Raw genomic sequence first — 19544 nt, forward strand, 5'->3', positions numbered from 1 at the left:
ACATGCTTTTAAAGAAAACCATAAACATATCGATTTATTGATTGATTGGGGGCCAACATCACTTTTCTTGTGCTGCTTTCAGATGCCGTTCGCAATTATTCAAACCCTTGAACCCTGAGCATGTTGGTGCAATTTCTTTCAAAGACATGGGGAAAAAGGCAATGAGCAATTTGGTATGAAATGTTCCACAAACTGCACAAAATTAATAGATTTAGAAAATTATTATTATTATTTTTAAAACTACGGAAAAAAGCTAGGGAAACACTATATTTATAATTACCATTATTATTTATTTCAAAAAATGTTACAGAATTATTATTATTTTTAAGCACCTTTCACAGGTCATTTGTTTAATTGTTTGTTCCTAACTTTTTTTCCACTCTAATTTTCTTGTTTTTAATTTATTCTATTTTTTTTTTAATTTCTTTATTTTTTAATTCTCTCTTTTTTTCGTTTCTTTTTTTTTTTTTTTTACTGATTTCTTGCTAATTTTTGGGGGGTATTTTTGGTGCTCATTGCCTTCTCCCCATGTTTTTGAAGGACGCTAAGCCAAATTGCTCAGGTTTTAAAGGGTTAACACATGCATTTTTGCTAAAAACAAAAAACCCTTACCATTTAAAACTGAAACTTACCTATACTCACTCCAAAGCCAGACTCCAATACTAAGGGGTTTTTTTGTGTGGTGAAAATGCATGTGTTTGGGAAGTACTGAGCATACGACTGGATAAATGAGATTTGGATTATACTGCAGGAGCTGTGTGTGAGTTTGTAAATGGATGTTTAAATAAAGTTTTGTTGTTAAACGTGGTCCCCACTCAATCAATAAGTCAATATATTCACTTTTTTCCTTTGAGGCGTGCAGGAAAAACGAAATTTTCTTCACGAATTCAAGGCAGCACAGCACGACTGATTTACAATTGATCATTTTGTGGGTGAAGTTTTCCTTTGAGGCAGACGTTGCTGTTAAAAACCTTAGAGCAAAAGCAAAGATATTTTTCCCTTTTTCCCTTTTCCTGCATGAAAAATAAAACTGACATGAAGAAATAAAGCTTCTCTCTGCCATGCACTCTGCTGTGTAGTCAGTCTGATGAACACATTGAGTGGAGGCGCCTCCTGGTGGCTGTTTCCAACTACTGCAGGGTATAATTGATAAACAGCCATCAGACAGCAGCATTTTTATTTTATTGTTAATGTGGTTTGGGGCGATGTGAGCTCACCCAGCTGTTACACATTTAATCGTGTTTTTAATTCCAACAATGCTTTTGAATATAAACAAATCTGTCTGAGATATTTTATTCTGAAGCCGCAGCCTCTCCAATCTGAAGCTGTGTGTTGTGAGGACGAGAGCCAGTGCTTTTAGCTTGCATTTGGCCCATATTTTGCAGACCCCCTTTCTGCTGCATTTTGCAGCTAAACAACCAAATGATATGAATTATGTATTGTTTCAGTGGAGGAGACTTTATCTGTCTTTGTAGCCTTAAAAAGGAAACCAAGCCTGCCGATTGTTATTTTGTTGTTTACTCAAAAGAAATCACTCAAAAGAATGACAATTACAAACAGACCCAGAGGAACAAGGAAAAGATTACATTTTTAAAGGAAATGCCCATGTGGTATGCAGCCGTGTTGAGGTAAAACTAGCAACAGCTCAGAGGGCTGAGAGGGCCACGGTGGCATTAAATACAGGCTTCTTTATTGATGTTGTTACGAGGAGAATTCAGTTAACTCAGTCCCAGTGCAGTGATGAGAAATGTGAAACAAAACTATGATGAACATGTAGAACAACACAGAGAAAAGAAGACAGTACAGTATACAGTAGTGCAGTACAGTACAGTGACTAAACATGGTCGAATCCCTGCCCGATAAATCATCCTTCCTTCTTTTTTATTGTCCCACCACCTGACACCATAACGACATACACTGGTTTAACTGTAAGAACACAGCACAGCAGTCTGAACCTCAAACTTCAGACTTTGCAAACATACAGAAGACAAGAGTGGCAGCGCTTACTGTATCACTGGAGGAGTACAGTCGCTGCCAGCATCTCTCTCTCTGATGAATAAAACTTGAATAAATAATGTACAAACTTGAAAACAGCGAGAACAATTAAACATTCATTCTCAGATTTCATTAATATGAAAGGCTACATAGGAATCAGACATCTTGGATTTTTTTCTGTTATGTTTTGGAAGTTTGGACATTTATCACGTTTTGCAGACAGCAGTGGCTTCAGATGGAAAGTTGACTCTTTTTTTTTTTTAAACATGATTTTCCAACCAAACCATTAGTCAAAATATTTTTCTTTGTTTTGCCCTAAATACCGAGGGGTGTCATAAAGGACAATGTGTACCAGAGAATAGTGCAGTCACAGAAAAGCTGACCCAGCTCTGCTTGGTACATCTTTGTACATTTTCTATTCTCTTCCCCTGCTCAGTCTCATCATTCCCACTTCTGAAAACCACAGCAGTGAGGATTATTTCAGGAAACCCTCTGGCTGCCGTCACCATCTGCCTCCTCTGTTCCACCCTTCTCCTCCATCTCAATGCTTCCTCCAGCGATTCTTGGGTTTCTCCTCACACCCGGGACCCTCACAGGTGCCAGGAAGTGGAGGCGGAGGTGCGGGTGCTGCCTTCGGCGGGGCAGGCGTTTCTGCGCCCTTGCTGACGCTGCTGAGCAGAGCTGGGAGCTCGTTTGAGATGGCCCTCTCTATCTTCTCCAGCAGACAACCGCCGGTCCAGCTGCAGTGGGAGGAAAGCTGCTTGAAACTGGAAACTGGATTCACACCAAAGAAGTCCTGGTAGGTCTCTTTGTTGGGCAGGTCGAACTTGCTGACGTTGGTTTTGGCCAGAATAGATTTGAAGATGTAGTATTTGTCCGGGTCGTTGACTATGTCTTGGAACACCTCGTAGGGGTCGCTGAACCAGCCCAGCTTGTCGTAGTAGGTCTGGAGGTAGCGGTCCACCAGCAGGGCATGGATGCGCACACGGATGCCATGCTGGCGGATGAAAGCGATCTTGTTCTCCATCTGATTCTCAATCACCTGCAGGGGAGAAGACCTAATGAGTGCACTGAACTTTTCAAAGTGTGGCTAGGATCAATAAAACTGACTGAAGCAATTACCAGTTACTATATCTAAACCCACAGTCAAGAAGTCCTATCATACCTGGTTGAGGTCCTCCAGCAGAGAGGTCTCCTCCTTCATGAAAAGCCCTCGGCTGGTGTCTGCAGCATAGTCCTGAGGCCAGAAGGAGCTGACGTACACCCGAGGAGGCTCTGTGACGTTGATGAGGGGCGCCATGCTCCAGAACAGGGCCCCGTAGACCCTCATCAGGTCCTGGGTGGTAAGACTGTCGGCCTTGTTGAGGATGAGGCGAATCTGGGACTCGCGGCCCTTCATCTGCTTGAAGAGCATCTCTAGCTCCCCGCCCACATCTAGCTTGGTGGGGTCGAACACCAGGAAGATGAGATCAGCTCGATCGATGAACCACTGGCACACGTCATTGTAGGGGTAACCTGATGGAGAGGAGATACAATACACGGACAAATAAAGGTTTTGGCTGTGTGACAGTTCCCAAAGCAGCATGACTGATGCATTATTTGAACATTTAACATATGAAAAGCTTTTTTTGTAACAGAAAAAAGTAACACATATGTTGTTAACAGGATTTCTGGTTCAGGAACTATCACACGTAGTAGTACACACACATAAAAAGGTGACTTTTGCAAAGATCTTTGACTTTTAGCTCAATAAGCTGTCAAATGTCTGAAGTGGATATTGTTGTAGTAAGTCTACTGGTTATCCGCAGCCTTGATATAAAAACATGTGGTCAATGGTCACCTCTCTCCTGCTGTTTGCGGTTTTCAATGATGCCGGGCGTGTCGACGAAGGTGACCCTCTCCAGCAGCTTGTGAGGCATCTCGATGCCCACCAGCCGCTCCAGGAAGCCTTGGCCGAACTTCTCCAGAGGTGAGAAGGACCGTGAGCTGTCTGCTGCCATGACGATGCCCTCTATGGACCGAAACTTCTCACCGTGCATTATGACTGTGTACTCTGAGGTGGTGGGCTCAGCACCTGGTGGAGGGGTTGAAGACACAGTCTGTATCAGCGGGTTAAACTTATGTGTTTGGTTGGTTTAATATCACCTGATATGTGTTAAAATACATGAGGTAAACCTTTTTATATAGATAATATGTCATTAACTAGTAATTTTGTCTTAACTAAGCATGTATTACTGCACACATGTGCCTCGGATAATGCAAAATGACTAGATAATTAGACATTAAAGTAGAAAGAGGATTTTTTTTGCTTTGACCTATCTTTATGGAGAAAATGTTGACTGCACGATGTAATGGCTATAGACTAACAACTTGCTACAGCCTTGTCTGGTATGACCAATAACTTATAACGGCTGATACGCTGGCTAGCTAATCACCAGTGACGGACACACAACTTATACATTTATTAGCACTGTTCAAGCTATAAGTTGCTAGCTGCCAGCTTAGCCACCTCCATGTTGAGAGCTGTGTGCAGACAATCCCGGCTCAGACTCTGAATCATAGATTGCTCTGAATGTTGTATACAGCTTCTCGACCTAACCTTATACTTGTGATATATTAATAGAATTATGAATCTTCACTGCTACTCTGGTCTACATAGGACAATAGCTGTGTGAACCTGTGTAGAGCTCCTGTGAGGTGCCGTGAAGTCCCAGCAGGTAGTTGATCATGGAGGACTTGCCGACACTCCACGGTCCCAGGAACAAAACCATGGGCTTAGAGGTGATCTCACCATCTGCAGAGATTGTGACAAAGACATGCACAGATAAAAAAGGTTTAAGAGAGAAAGAACATGGAAAATTTGCTTCAGCACAAAAGACAAGTGCAGCATCAGGGTGTCATCTTGACCTGCAATATTACCATGTATCATATTGCTGAATACAAGGTTCTTAATTTAACTACAGCTTCTCTCAGGACCGGCCAGAATTCAGTTTTACATGAATAGTCGTGTTCCTCAGACATTTAAAGTTTTCTGACCTCCCCTGATTTGTTTTTGTCATCTTAAGGTTAAAGTCTCAGGAAATAACCAAATCAAAAGGGCCTACTGAAGTGAAGTTTCAACAACACATTGATGCTCCCCTCACACTCCTGATGGTGTGCATGTCTTTCCATTTTGCACCACAAGGGGCGCCAGAGTCCCATGCCACAAGTTGAAGTCTTCATCCTGCTCCTTTGCATAAATAATACTCTCTGCCCTTGAGTGCAATGGAACAAAGTTGTAGGGAGTCTGGCCCACACAACGTTCCCTTTAATTTTCAGCAGACAGAGTCCTTATTGTGCTTCTCTGTGCGCCTGGTTTGAATAATGTCAGGTCCTGGCTCTGTTTCTTCTTAATTATGACTTTATTGGTGCTTCACTGTTTCTGTGCGACTTCAGTTTATTAAACCATGTGCAGGATGGTGTAGGGAACTAATAGAGGAGCTGTGAGGTGACGTGTTTTTGGTCGATTTGCTATTTGATGTTGGCTCTAGTGTGCCTATTTCACGATACTGCTAACTGCTGAAACTGAAAATGGTGACTAACTTATTTGTTCACAGCGTGCAAAATGATAACTTCATATTTTACAGGGCGTGGTTCAGAAGTCCGACTGTAACTTACATCAAAATGTCTCAGGGAATTCAGCCTGTAAAGCTTGCTATGACAACATTGTTCCCCTGTAGCAACACACTACTGTTAATGCTTCTGCACATGCTGTTCTATCCAGGTGTGATCTCCAACAGGAAGCTGAGTTACCTGTGACTTCATGCTGCCTGAGCTCATTATACTTGTAGGCCTGCTCCATTGGCTTGATGGCAGTGTGGTAGATGTCCAGCAGCTTCTTCATAGCAGCTAGAGAGAGAAAGAGAGGGAGAGAAGGCAGTGTGCAATAATTGGGATGTAATGACGAGAAGATATTTTGGATAAGAGTATTATTAATGCCCTTGCTACCATTACTGATTACAACAGTTCCTTTGGCAGTGCATGATGAATTGCTCTCATAAAGTTTATTGAATCGAGCCGAGGTGATTAGAAGAGCGGCTCTGCTGCAGCACTTTGGCCCCTCTGAAATGAACCAATCTGGTTTAAGACAACAGAGGGGCTTTCATGGCGCGGACAGAGTTACACATTTGCACTGATTAATCACCTGCCTCAGGACCTGTCTGCACGCTCACACGCACACACACACACACACACACATGCATACAGTACACACGCTCACACGCTCACACATACAGCATCAGCCCCGGGGACTGGACATCATGAAGCAATTTTCAGAATAGTTTCGGCAGAAAATCCCCCCCCAAAATTGACTCAAACTTCCTTTATTCACATGCAAACACATCTGTTTTTCTTTTTCCATTGACAAAGTAGCTGTAAACATTCTTTCATTTCAATACAGAACTTCAAGCATTTCAAAGTCTGAAAGACATTTGAAATGGTGGACGGCACAGCAATGTCTCCACTGAACGTCCATGTGGGTCTCACTGGTTCATGTGTATGAAGTATGTAAGTGTTTGTGTGTGTATATATATGTGTGCTGGTGGGAGTGAGGTGCTTCATGCCCTCTCATTGCATCTCCAATAATTCTGAGTCTGTGTTCCTCACCTGAGAACTCTGCTGAGGGTTCAGTAGTAGCCAATCGCAGTGTCTCCTCAATGTGGGCGCGGTCCCTCGGTGTCGGTCCTGCTGCTTCATCTTTCTTATGCTCTGATTGGAGGATTAGACTGTCAGTCAAGTGTTAAGGTCAAAAGCCCTGACATGCAAAGCAGTACTTGGAACATTCATACACGCAATCTGGGAATGTAAACTGGTTAACCCATTTTGGGAAAAAGTTGTGAATGACATAGGGAAGTGGTTGGGTATGACGGTACCTAAATCACCAAGCTTATGCCTTATGTAGCAAAATATGACCTTGTTGTGATAAATGCAGGGGTCGTCACAGCTGCTTGAGTGAACCTCAAATTCTGGAAGAGTACATCACCTCCAGATTTTGAAAGGTGGAAGAAATCTATATTAGAAATTGTGTCATACAAACACATGTTAGCTCAGGTCAGCAATGAAGTAGAAAGCTGTGGTTGCTAAATTCCTATTATGGGTATAAGAATGTGTAGCTACCAGGTGCCTGTGGATATGTTGAGTTCCTATAACAGTATGGACAGTTTGTCCAGATTTGACTGAATTGATAAATAAAAAAATTGAATTATATATATTAAAAAAAGGGGAAGCAGTACATAGTCTGACAAAGACGGTCTGGGCAACAATTTTGCAGGTTTCTATGGCAACTGTAAAATGCACCATGTTCTCCTCAGTGTTGAGGAAGCTACTTGAAACCAGAGTTTTCACAAGAAAGTTGACCTACAGAAAAAATACCCTATGGAGAAATCTAGTTTGGTTAACTGAAGATACTTAAAAAAGGTGCTTCAAACTACTTTTATAAAAATAAAAAAAAAATCAAATTGATTATGTACTTGTCAAACAAAAGTATAACAAAATATAACACAAAAAATAAGTTTATTGCAAAACAAATTGCCCATGTTCAAAAATAAAAGAAAATAAATATAAAAATAAAATGAACTAAACGAAACTAAAATGAAATAAAATAGAATAAAATAAAATAAAGTGCAAAAGTGCAATCTTATTTCATTGAAACTTCGAAAACTCCATCCCTTCCTGAGCTTTTTTTGTAGTTTCAGTAGTTTACTACACAAAAAAATGAAAAAAAGGTATTTAACTACTTGAATCACAGTGCAAATATGAATGTAGTAACTGTAAAATGCTGTTAACCTACTAGTTTAATTACAGAGTCCACTACTCCCCAACATTGGTTCTCTTATCCACATAGTACAAACTCATCTGACACTGTTACATAATAGAAATGCTCCCCCAGGTAAATGGTTTCCTGAGTTGTGAGCGACCACACCATCTGGACTGAGTACAGGCCCAACTGTTATATCATGTTGTTGTCCATCTAAATGTATATTCCCTTCCTCTGCTATTTTGGCTTGTTTATTTCTGTACCAGAGGTTGTTGATAATTCTCCTTTAGCTACACACAGTGTCATATTCAGGGCACTCTGCATGCCAGAGAGAGAACGATAGAGACCTCTGCTGTTGTTCCATGGCCCATCTCACTTTGATGCAAAGTCAAACAAGAATCATTGTTTGCTATCACTTTTTAAAGATATGCTTACTTCATATAGAGCTTTATACATGGTCATGTATGAGCAATGTATTCAGTAGATCTGCAATGAACCATTTGTAAGAACAACTTTTGTTTTGACAGGTTGTGGTCTGGATGTCCTGCAGCTTATTTCCAGAGAGGAAGTAATTCTTAGAGGGGTCCTCAAGGTGAATTAAAGCGCTATCTTACAGGACAAATCAAGTCATGTGAGATGTGAAGAAACACAAAGGATGTGCACAATGTGACAACCCAAGACCTGTCCTCATGCCTTTATTTAAACATTTATGAATGATATATCAGCCATTAATAAATCCTTAAAGAACAAGTATGTTGATGAAAAGCTGACTAAACACATTTTTTCCCCTTTTCTGTTGTCTGTGACCGTTTCTCTCTCGTTTTTTGTGCTCTGCTGTTTCTCTCCTTCCTGTAAGAGGTATTAACCTTGCTTTTTCAAACGGAAAAAATGTGTTGGCATTGTACTAACACTGAAATGTTTTGCTCCCCACCTCAGGAAAAAGATTGCTTATTTCTCTTTGTGTTGGAAAGTAATTGTGTCTCTGTGTACATGATTTCTAGACACATTCTTCTTTCAAAACATAATAAATAATACATGGCTGAACAGTTTCCAAAATATTTCCTTTTGTTGACTTGAATGCAAACTCTGCAGATAGAGCAACAAAATCTAAAAATATGGCACAACTTGTGTTAGAAAATGTACTGCAGGCTTTTAACTGTGATTAATTACTGTGGATATCCTGAGAATTTTCAACAACCCAGACAAAAACACCCATTGCGTCTAATAGTTTGCACTGACACTCACAGAAGTGTAATGAATGAAGCGATGAAGTGGGATTAAGAGCTGGGAGACTCAGCCATCATCTTTTATGGCAGGTGTCAACACCCAGACCTCAGATAATGGCATGCTTCCTTAATTACAGAAGCACCCACTGGATGGAGACAGATTTACTGTAACAGGATCCCTGCTGCTCTACTTGTTGCTGCTCGGACTGTCTGACAGAATGAAGGCAAGACATTTTACCTTCGGACAGAGGTTTTCTTTTGAGATGAAAGGAGAGGAATTTGAATTTTACATGAAAAGTTAGACCTATGACATACTATCAGCCCAGTGTTATCTTTTTGTACCTTTGGTTTGAGACTGTGAAGGCTCCTCTGCAGTCACCTCCTCCACATCAGCAGGTGCCTCCTCAACTGTCGCCTCCTCAGCGACATCTACTGCTGCTGCCTCCTCCACTGATTCTCCTTCCACAGCTACATCCTCAGCAGATTCTGGTAAGACCTCCTCCACGACGGGCTCTGGCTCTGCTTCAGGGACAACCTCTGGTTCTGGTTCAGGCTCTGGAATCACCTCTGGCTCTGAAATGACTTCAGGCTCTGGCTGTGCTACTTCTTCAATCTCAGGCTCTGGTTCTGGTTCAGGCTCTGCAGTCACCTCCGGTTCTGGTTCAGGCTCTGCAGTAACCTCCAGTTCTGGTTCAGGCTCTGCAGTCACCTCTGGTTCAGCCTCAGATTCTGCTACCACTTCTGGCTCCTCTGGTTCTGAGTCTGTTTGAGGAAGCTCAACTGGTTCTTCTTCTGGTTCAGATTCAGCCACTGCAACCTCTTCCTCAGCTGCATCCTCAGCAACGGTATCTTCCTCCTCTTCAGCCTCATGTATGAGAGCTTCCACACCTTCCTCCTCAGCTGCTGCCTCTGTATCCTCGTGTGTGTCTTCATCCTCTGCTGCCTCAACTGTTTCTTCTTCCTCCTCTGCAACTTCTTCCTGAGGTTCACTCACTTCCTCCTCTTCATGGGGTAATTCCTCCTCTGCCTCTTCCTCACCTTCCTCGACTATCTCCTCCTCCTCATGAACCTCTTCCTCTACCTCAGCTACCTTCTCCTCCTCCTCTTCAGAAGATGCAACCACTCCGGCAACTTCCTCCTCGTCCACACTGTCATCCTCAGCCTCCTCGGCAGCTTCCTCCTCAGATGTCAACACCTCTTCTTCTACCTCTTCCTGGGAAGCTTCCTCCTCCTGGTCTTCTTCTCCATCACTTGTTACATCCTCTGCAGAAGCATCCTCTGAGGAAGAAGCTGGCTCTTCTTCGGAATCTAAAGCTGATGGTGGTTTGCAGGGTTGGCACATGGCCCTCTCTGGGGCCGGGGTGTCGTTGGAGGAGCTCTGGCTGGCGGGCTCCTCTGTTGCGTCACATCCACAGGAGAAGAGGTCTCCCTCTGGCTGCTGGAGCTGCAGACGCACCAGAGGCTCCTCATCTTGGATGGAGGACCCTGCCAGGAGATGTAAGAGGGGGAAAGATGTGATTAGACAAGATTTCTCTCTGTGCTTGTGTATCTTTCCAAAATGTATCACAGTCTCTGATCAGCACCAAGACAAATGAGATACCTGACCAGAACACTAATTACCATTACCCTTTAACAGAAATATGTTCAGAAATAAACTGACCAATCAGACTGCACAGCGTAAACCAGCCAGACCTCTGCCAACTAGTCACCTTTGTCTGTTGCGTCAGTGCAGGACCAGTGCTCAATCACTGTGCAAGAACAGAGCAGATCAGATGTCCAGCACCTCCCAGATTTAAGACTCACATTTCAGCTCCTTGAATGGTGACACTAAAGCTCGGACTATTTGAAGCAGACGCACAGTGGACAGTTGCCATCAACAGTTGTGTAGAGAATCTAAAAGAAGACAGCTGAGTGGACAGAGTGGCTTGGAACAGAATATTGTATTTATTATCATTACTTACACTCATCACTGTTGTAATGTTTTAAATTTAAATTCTAATTCATGAAAGAATTTCCATGAAAAGGGTCTTTAAAGGGGTTCTGGGTTCTTGGTGAATAAACAGGTCACATTGTTGTGTTTTACTGACACTCAGAATGCCCTAAAACACTGGTACATGAATGAATTTAGGCTTACTGTACTGTTAGTCCCCTCTGTATTCTCTATTTTAAGATATTTGAATGTTTCAAAACATGATCTCTTCAAAATATGGAAAACATACTTCAATTTATGTCTGTTTTCAAGGTCGTGTTGACCAATGTAATTTGCAACCACTTCATGACAAGAGCATTGGATATGTTTTTTTTTTCTTCACATGAAAAATGCTTTATTCTGTGGATTCTCCGACTCCTGGTTAAAATCTCCTGGACGTCTGGATCTTAAGTTATCAGAGAAAAAAAGGTGAGCACACATTAGCAGGTGCTAGGCTGGCGGCCAGTCCCTGACATGCCAAAGAGCATAGGAGAAACATTGATTTGTAACGTGAAACTGCTTTATCCATTGTTTTTACCAGTTTAAATCACTGGGTCTGTTTATTCTGGAGAGGGAGAGACCTCTGTGGATAATTCGGCTCCTGGTAAAAACCTCCTGAACAATGAACACTGAAGGAATTCTAAGTTTCAGCTCGATGCAATTGGCAATTCTCACCTCTAGATGTCACTAAATCCCCCTAAATCAAGCTGTACAAAACTAAATCCAAAGTGAATGTACATTTGTAAACTAAAAATGCTAGTAGCTGTTATTCTAATAAATATACAACAAATGTACATATCCTGTATGGACATAAAGGTTCATCAAAAGCAAAGCCTAAGATGAGTTCCTTCTTTCTCTCAGGTCTATAACATAGAAGACATTAACAAGCTGCTCACACACACAGTCAGGACCACAGATGAACAGACATCACCATTCCTCAGCATCATACAGTAGATTACAGTTACTATGGCTTCAAAACAATCAAAGCTATAACAGGGGACTCCCTCTCAATTACATACATGTACATTAGATACTCCTCATAACCACGGTGTACACCGTGACCTCTATTTAATTATAACTGCTTGCCAGTCTTAAGACCAAGGAGCACATAGTGGTACACAGTGTGATATGAGGCGGCTAAATGTACATCTACAGTTCATGTTACAAAGTGGGGTCATCGTGTGGGATGAGGAGTAGTAGCTGGAGACAGCTGTCATGATTTTTTTTTTTACGTTTATACGGTGTCTGGAAAAATGCCCACCATGTGCAAACAGGCTAAGGCTAAGAAAGACACTAACGCACGTGATGATAGCTTTAGGTACTCTTACGCCAATAAACCTGCAATAACTTTTTTGGCCATGCGGGGGCAGCGCAAACAAATTGCGAACACAATATGGACATCATCACATATTAAGTTGATATGGCAAAGCTGGTAGCAAACCAGTTGCACTTCCAGCAGTTGCAGAGCAACATAAGCACTTATTTGGAGTCATGTTTCAGGTCACCTTATGAATGATAAGTCCAACATTCACTCTCTTTCAGCTCTGTTTTTGGTCTCCACCAGCTCCTGATGGAAATATCTGACTCTTTGGCTGCTAAATGCTCCACTATAACCCCCTTTTAAAAGTCCACTGCTATTTTTATGTTTTTACTGCACCTTTTACTGCATCTATGCTTTTCATACTAAGTCAAAATGTCTGCTGAAAAAGGTCCATTAAGTCCACAGTCCTGAATCTTTAAAGGTCCTGCGCATCCACATGGGTGTTTTCAAAGACTCTAAATAGTTGGGTTGAAGATGGGTGGAGGTATACTGGATATTATGTGATGTCATAAAACTCTGTACTTATGAGAATGATAACAAGGTAAGACTAATAATATGCTTACATGACATGACATGGCAAGGTGCATCACCAATGGTTTCGTTCTATGGATGCTGCATGATCATTAGTATGTCTGTCTGCTGCTTTCTGTTTTAAATATGGATGTGAAAGCACAAGTGTAAAGCCCCAGAGCTGAGTCCACCAAACCCTGATCAGCTGCTTCTGAATCAAGACACTTGCTCATCTGGCTATCCTAAATGATGCTGACAGGACTCCATGTACTCTCTTTTTCCTGCACCATCCTCCATGACGGCTTTTTTGGATCTATTTTAAGGCCCTGAATCACACACAAACCATTTTGTTCTCATGCTGTCGCTTGTCACCTCTTGTATCTGGAAGCTTTATTAGCTTATCACCTCCTGAGGGGATTGTCAGCGTTAGTTACCGGAGAACATCAAGTTTGTATTCACCAAAACATTCTCACTGTGTGCAAACTGTGAAGATGAAGACATTAGATCTCTGACAGCAATGGTAATGCATTCTAATTGGCTAAATAGAGTCCTAAAATCAAAATCCAAGAGACTGCCAAAGAATAAAATCCAGCACATGAATCAGCTCTGCAGACATCTGGGGTGTAAAGGTCTACTGATCTGAGGGGACAGTCACATATTTATGGTGTACTTCCTGACAGAGGTCAAGGCACGAGCCTGTCCGGCTTTCTGCTCGAGCCACGAGGGAAGTTTGGGTGCTGTCCAAAGACATAGTGCTACAGCTTTGTCTGCGTTGTAACGTGAACAACAGCAGCAGCCAAGATCCTTGAGTGCACGGGTTGCCAAAGTTAAGTGACATTACATAACAGGAAGGTCAGCCCCTAATCACCATTTACTGGTTTGTTTACATTACATTTAATAAGGTGAATGTGCTACAGGTTCTTTGATTTCATTTTCTGACTGTGATCCATCTATTTATGTAGGAAGCAGATCTTTGCACACCTTGATATGATGGTTTAGGATACGCTCAATGCTGTATTTTCACAGTAAGTGTTAGAAGAGCATAAGACAAAATGTATAACAGTTGATAAATAATGTAACCTCGAGGCCTCCAGGCGATCATATGAGCTGGATTCAGTCTATTAGCTTTTCTCCAGCCTGCATGCCTTGAGATAGTTATGAAGATAAAGTGGAGAGATCACTTTCTGCTGGAGCCAGTGATGGCTAAATTAAATTAAAGTTAACAAAGTTAAGAAGAGCGGGGGAGGAAAATATGAGAGACAGAACACAAGTAAAATAGTGCGATTTCCGAGACACATTTTGTTGAGATTAACGAGAGGGGAAGTTTTAGGAGACAAATGCACAAACAAAACATTACCGAATTATTTGGGAAACAGTTTCCCAAGTAGGCTTTCTGTTTTTAATCACAATAGCAACGTGACCCAGGGATGGCATGTGGATCTGTTGTGTGGTCGGCCCATCACATTAATCCAGACTGAAATGTCTGAACAACTACTGAAGGGACTGCCAAAAGTTTTTACATGTTTTTGATGTTCATCCTGATAACTTGGTGCTTTCCCAGTTTTTCCTCTTGTACCACCATGAGGTTGGTATTAACATTTTTTTGAGTGAAATAATCTAAATATCAATCAATACATTTAGTTATACAATGATGTCAGGGTGAATTGTAATAACTTTGATGTCGCATTCATTTTTCATTTAGTGCCATCATTACATCAAAATTTAAATTTGTCTTACACTTTGGTTGACCATACGTCCCCATAATGATGACATTCCCATCAGCCTCAGCTCTTCTCTGTGTTAGGTGCTAATCAGCAAATGTAACCTTCTAAACATTAGCATGTTAGCATGCTGGTGCTTGACGAAATTGCTAAACTGATAGGCTGCGACATCTGTGATCCATAGAAAAGAAGAAACATTTTCTCATTTTTAAAGCAGCATTATAAATGTTTATGGCCACTTGGGGGCAGCAAAACAAGCCATAAACATGACGTTGACATACTATAACCTTATGAAGTTGATATGGAAGAAGTCACAAACAGTTGGCCGTTTATACATACAGCAGACATGGATTTTTGGAGACTTGTTAAAAGTCTAACGTTGACTCTTCTTTTTGCTCTGTTTTGGTCTATACCAAATCCAAGAAAAAGATCTAGCTTTTTAGCTGCTGAATGCTCCACGAAATTCACCAGCTAGTCTCCAAATTTGTCTGTCAGCCGTTTGGTGCTGGGTAAGTGGTGGAAAGTTCTTTTTGTGCTGAATACAGCTGAATGCTGCGACTTTAAAACCGAAACAATGAGGTGAAAGACACATAAATGCACGGTAGAGCTGAGGGAACTGCAGAATCTTCAACTTCAGTGGGTTTGTCGCTATGAATGTGCACTTTCACATTATTCAATCCATTGTTGATATAACCATATTTAAAAGTGCAGCTTTAAAATTTTCTTTAGGGATGCACAATATTGGATTTTTTGCAGATATCCGATATGCCAATATGTAACTACTCATTTGACTGATAACTGAAAGCGGTATTGATATATCCACTTTTTTCCCTACTTAATATTAGTGATCATAGACTCTCTTCTGCAGTGGAATTAACATCATATTATGCATGCATAATTTTATCGTGATGGATGCAATATTCAATATGCAATATTCATTCATTGTGCAAATTAAGAAAAGCATGATGGCCAATTCTAAGAGTTAATTTTAAAGAAGATATTACTATTATGAATTCCTAATTTTGTTACATTTATTTGCAAAGCAACTGTTACAATTTAAGTTGCCTCAAGCATAGATATAATTATCTATGTGAAGCTAACTACTGTAGGTCCTGACTCCTGAACATTGTGGGAGTATCAAAGTGTGCACATCCAAGAAAACAGCACATCATTCATTGAGTTATTAATGCAGAGTGAAGATCTTTTGTCTGCTTCAACTAGCGTCAAAAAGTTGAGTGCACTGTGCCTCTCTGGTGGTTTCTCACCCTGCTGTTGCTGCGGTGAGGCCTGGGCAGAGCACTGTGTCGTAGGGACAGAGTGGGACAGGTGCCTGGGTGCTGGATGGTACATCTTTGAGACAGAAATAGTCCCACAATGAGTCAGAGGGTGAAAAGAAGGAGGGATAATTCCACTTCTATTTTCAGGGAGCGTGGCACTCCCTTCTCCTCCCTGTGATTGTCATGAGGCTGGCCTGCAACTCTGCTGCACTATTGCTCTCTTTTCCTGCAACAGTGTGCGGCTGTGTGTGACTCAGTGTCTCTTTGAAGAGCGAGAACAATAAATGCGTCAGCACTGATGAGATGTGCTCTGCTTACTGCGTAACCTGAGTCTCGTCTTGATGAATGACAAGTTAATATGTTCAAACACATGCAAAAATTCTGTTTCTAAGACCTCAGTGCCTAAAGCGAGGATGCACAGGAACACAAACGTGACCAGCAGTCATCCTAATTCATTAAAGGGTAACTTTGGTGTTTTTCAACCTGGACCCTATTTTCCCATGTCTTTGTGTCTAAGTGACTAATGAGAACAACAGTTTTTGAAACTGTTCCAGTATTGAGCGAGAGGGTTGTAGCTGGCAGCAGCAAAACAAGCTGCAATTTAAACACTTGGGGCAATCATGCACTGTAAACGTACATTCACTGAACGTGCTTGTTTTTGTCACTGACCGGCTCAGATTGTTATTGTAAGTGTCTGATAACACTGTACAAGGATCCCTACAGAGATATGGCGATATTGTATCGATACACGCTTGCCAAGTTTGGATCATTTATTATATACATTGTTAATTTTTGCAAATACGCATTTTAATACAACTGCTGGTACTAGAATAAAAAAAAATCTATTGCTTTTTCGGTCCACTAGATGGTGCTGAGATTTTCTTTCCTACTGAGGTCAGCAGAGGTCTCAGTCTGCAACATTTGGCAGGAAGTTCATCTGAACAAACATGGAGGCACCGGAGAAAGAAATGCACGGTTGACATTTAAATCAAACAAGCAATGGCATGTGATAATAAAATACCCTGGAAATACTACGGGCATGAGGACTCACCGTGCGCTCCACCATCCAGAGATAGCATTAGCCGCTAACAGCCAAGCTAACACTAAACCCACTCCGGCGAAAAATCAATCTGCAGCCAACCCCTGATAAATAATAATAATAATAATAATAAATCAATTTTATATAGCGCCTTTCAAGAAACCCAAGGTCGCTTCACAATTGCAAACAACCACAAAATCACACAGACAACCACAAAATGACATGACATGAACAAACAGAAAACACAACTAGCTGGTGAAAGCCAGCAGGAAAAGGTGCCTCTTTAGCTGAGATTTAAGAGTCCAGAGTTACATTGCAGTCCAAAGCGATCTTTCTGAATACTGCACTAATTTCAAAAATTATATTTCTCATTAGTTACTTTGACACAAAAACACGGGAAAATAGGGGCCAGGTTGAAAAACACAAACGTTACCCTTTACGGCTATTCAGCCCAAGGTAAGTGGTCTGCAAACCCATTTTGAGTTTTACTTATCGTTGCCATAGCTCCAGCACCAATTGATTACAGAGACAAATTCAGACACAGTCTTTCTCTGCTGCCAATAAACCTGTGACACTCACCTATTTATCTCATCATCCTGTTTGCTATTTTTGTCAAATGTCATACTTTCTGAAACGTACTTGCGCTCAAATAAATCTATGTGCATGTTGTGGAGGGGGGTGTGGATTGTTCATCTATGTCTCTACCTCACTTTATTACCACTTACTTCAATTTCTAATTGTCTAGTTATGTAACTTTAAACAGTCCAACTGTTGCGCTACTGAGCTCTGGTCTTACATGCCCTCTGCTGTGTTCTCTCATGCCTGTTTTAGCTGGGACATCCCCTGGACATGGACCCTGCTGACTGGAATGACAGATTAGCAGCTCTGCAGACAGAGCAGAGCGGGAATGATGAATGAGACATTTGACGCAGCACTGACTTTTGACATGGAGTGTATTTATGCTCATGTGTGACTTTACGATTGTCTTGTCATTTCAAGCGTGTGCACCTCAGTACGTCTTTGTCTGTCTGTGTGTATGTATATGTTGTAGATGTGTGTGCATTCCTGTGAGCCTTAAAGAGATGTGTATCAGTGTGGTGACCACAGTATCTGGTGACTTTGTCTGACTGACACCTGACACCTGACTACGGCAACTTGCAGGGGCCAAAATGAGCCGGTGGAAGGGCAGACAAGGGTATTCTGTGCCTTAGCTTCAACCAAGCATGACAAGTCACTTCTCTAAAACATGTGAAAGCAAACAGAGCAACAGTTGTGATGTATAAACTTTTATATAGTTTAATTATGTACCACTAGTGTCATGGCTGTAGTTTCCAATTTCCTCAGTTTAAAGTTTATTAATTTGATGTGGAATGAAAGGCAAACCCATAAAACAAAGTTGCACGCACTCATGCAACTTCTGTGAGAAGACAGTCAAACCGAAATAGATCCAGTGGGAAAACTAATAATTTCTGCCAGCTTTTTCCTTGGCTGCAGCGGAGAGTGTGTCTTTGTAGTGGGTCCAAGTCACTCAGTCAGTGCTGTCACTGTGCTTCTCTCCAGGGCGGAGAGAATAAGCAGCAGCAGACAGGACAGTTTCCATCAGCTGGTGTCACACCTCAGCCCTGACTTTTTCACTCGTACAACCACAAAGCTCCATACTGCACCACGAAACACTCCAGTCATCTGAGTTTACGTAAGCTGTGTCGTTTAAACTTTGAAACGTATGTCAACCCAACTCTGGCCAACTGGCAGGAAGCAAAATGAGCAATCCACAAGTAATGAATGGAGCTCATTCAGCTGCACATTTATTCTCATTATATCAACCATTACAACTAAAAAAAAGATGATCTTTTCACTTTTCCTTCATTAATGACATATCACTGTCCACAGTGAACTCTAAGCAAGACACACAAAGCTCTGACATTTCATATCCAGCTGCAGTGGATCAGCCTTTTCATTTCATAAACCACACCTGCATCAATAACCCCCTCAAATACATTCACCAGCACTTAAACCCTGACATAGTAATACATATAATGTAAAGCCATGCCCTACACCATACCTGCAGCAGACAGGGCCAGCAGAGACAGCAAACAGCACACAGACAGCAGAGACTTCATTTTGGCTGCCAGGGGCCTTCCCTTCGTCTCGCCACGGTTATATATACCGCTCTGGCTGAAGGTCAGAGGGCATGCCAGTGGAGGTGGCGCTCAGAAACTGCACCCATATCGGCCATTGTGTGTCAGTGCAGCTGCCTGGCCCCATCAGGAATGTTGAGAGCAGAGAGAGGCCGGAAGACGGTGGCTGACCGTGCTGTAGGCTTGTAGTTTTATCACCAATTAGCTCATGGTGGTGAAAAATGTTTTTTTAATGCACAGGTCAATATTGAGATTTGGGGCTATTTTGCCTCCATAACATTTGTCTTTTTTTCAGACTAGTGGAATGATAACACCAGAAATACTCATGTAGGTGTTTGTTTTAGTTCAGATTTCCATTCTGGAATTTTATGAGAAAAGTGAATATTTAATTAGATAATGACTCACTTGCATATTGTAACACAAAATTTCAGAAAACTCGTTAAACAAAAATTAATGTCAGTAATTAACTGGTGAAGTTAAATATCGCCTATTCACCTGTTGTGTCTAAATGTATGGGATTTTGCAATATATATTTTGAGGCCATTTTCTGAAAG

The 19544-nt window shown here is 41.6% G+C and overlaps 1 protein-coding gene across 1 annotated transcript; it reads right to left on the bottom strand.

Annotated features, from left to right (window-relative positions):
* Positions 1–1501: 1501 nt before the first annotated feature.
* On the bottom strand, positions 1502–19045 carry srla (sarcalumenin a). Its single transcript, XM_033624650.2, is given in 9 exon segments — positions 1502–3037; positions 3161–3510; positions 3836–4069; positions 4673–4789; positions 5788–5883; positions 6640–6741; positions 9358–10500; positions 18915–19020; positions 19022–19045. Coding segments are annotated over 9 exon segments (2673 nt in total). The 3' UTR covers positions 1502–2536.
* Positions 19046–19544: the final 499 nt, after the last annotated feature.

This window comes from Epinephelus lanceolatus, chromosome 3 (assembly GCF_041903045.1).
Source record: "Epinephelus lanceolatus isolate andai-2023 chromosome 3, ASM4190304v1, whole genome shotgun sequence".
NCBI classification, from domain to species: Eukaryota; Metazoa; Chordata; class Actinopteri; order Perciformes; family Serranidae; genus Epinephelus; species Epinephelus lanceolatus.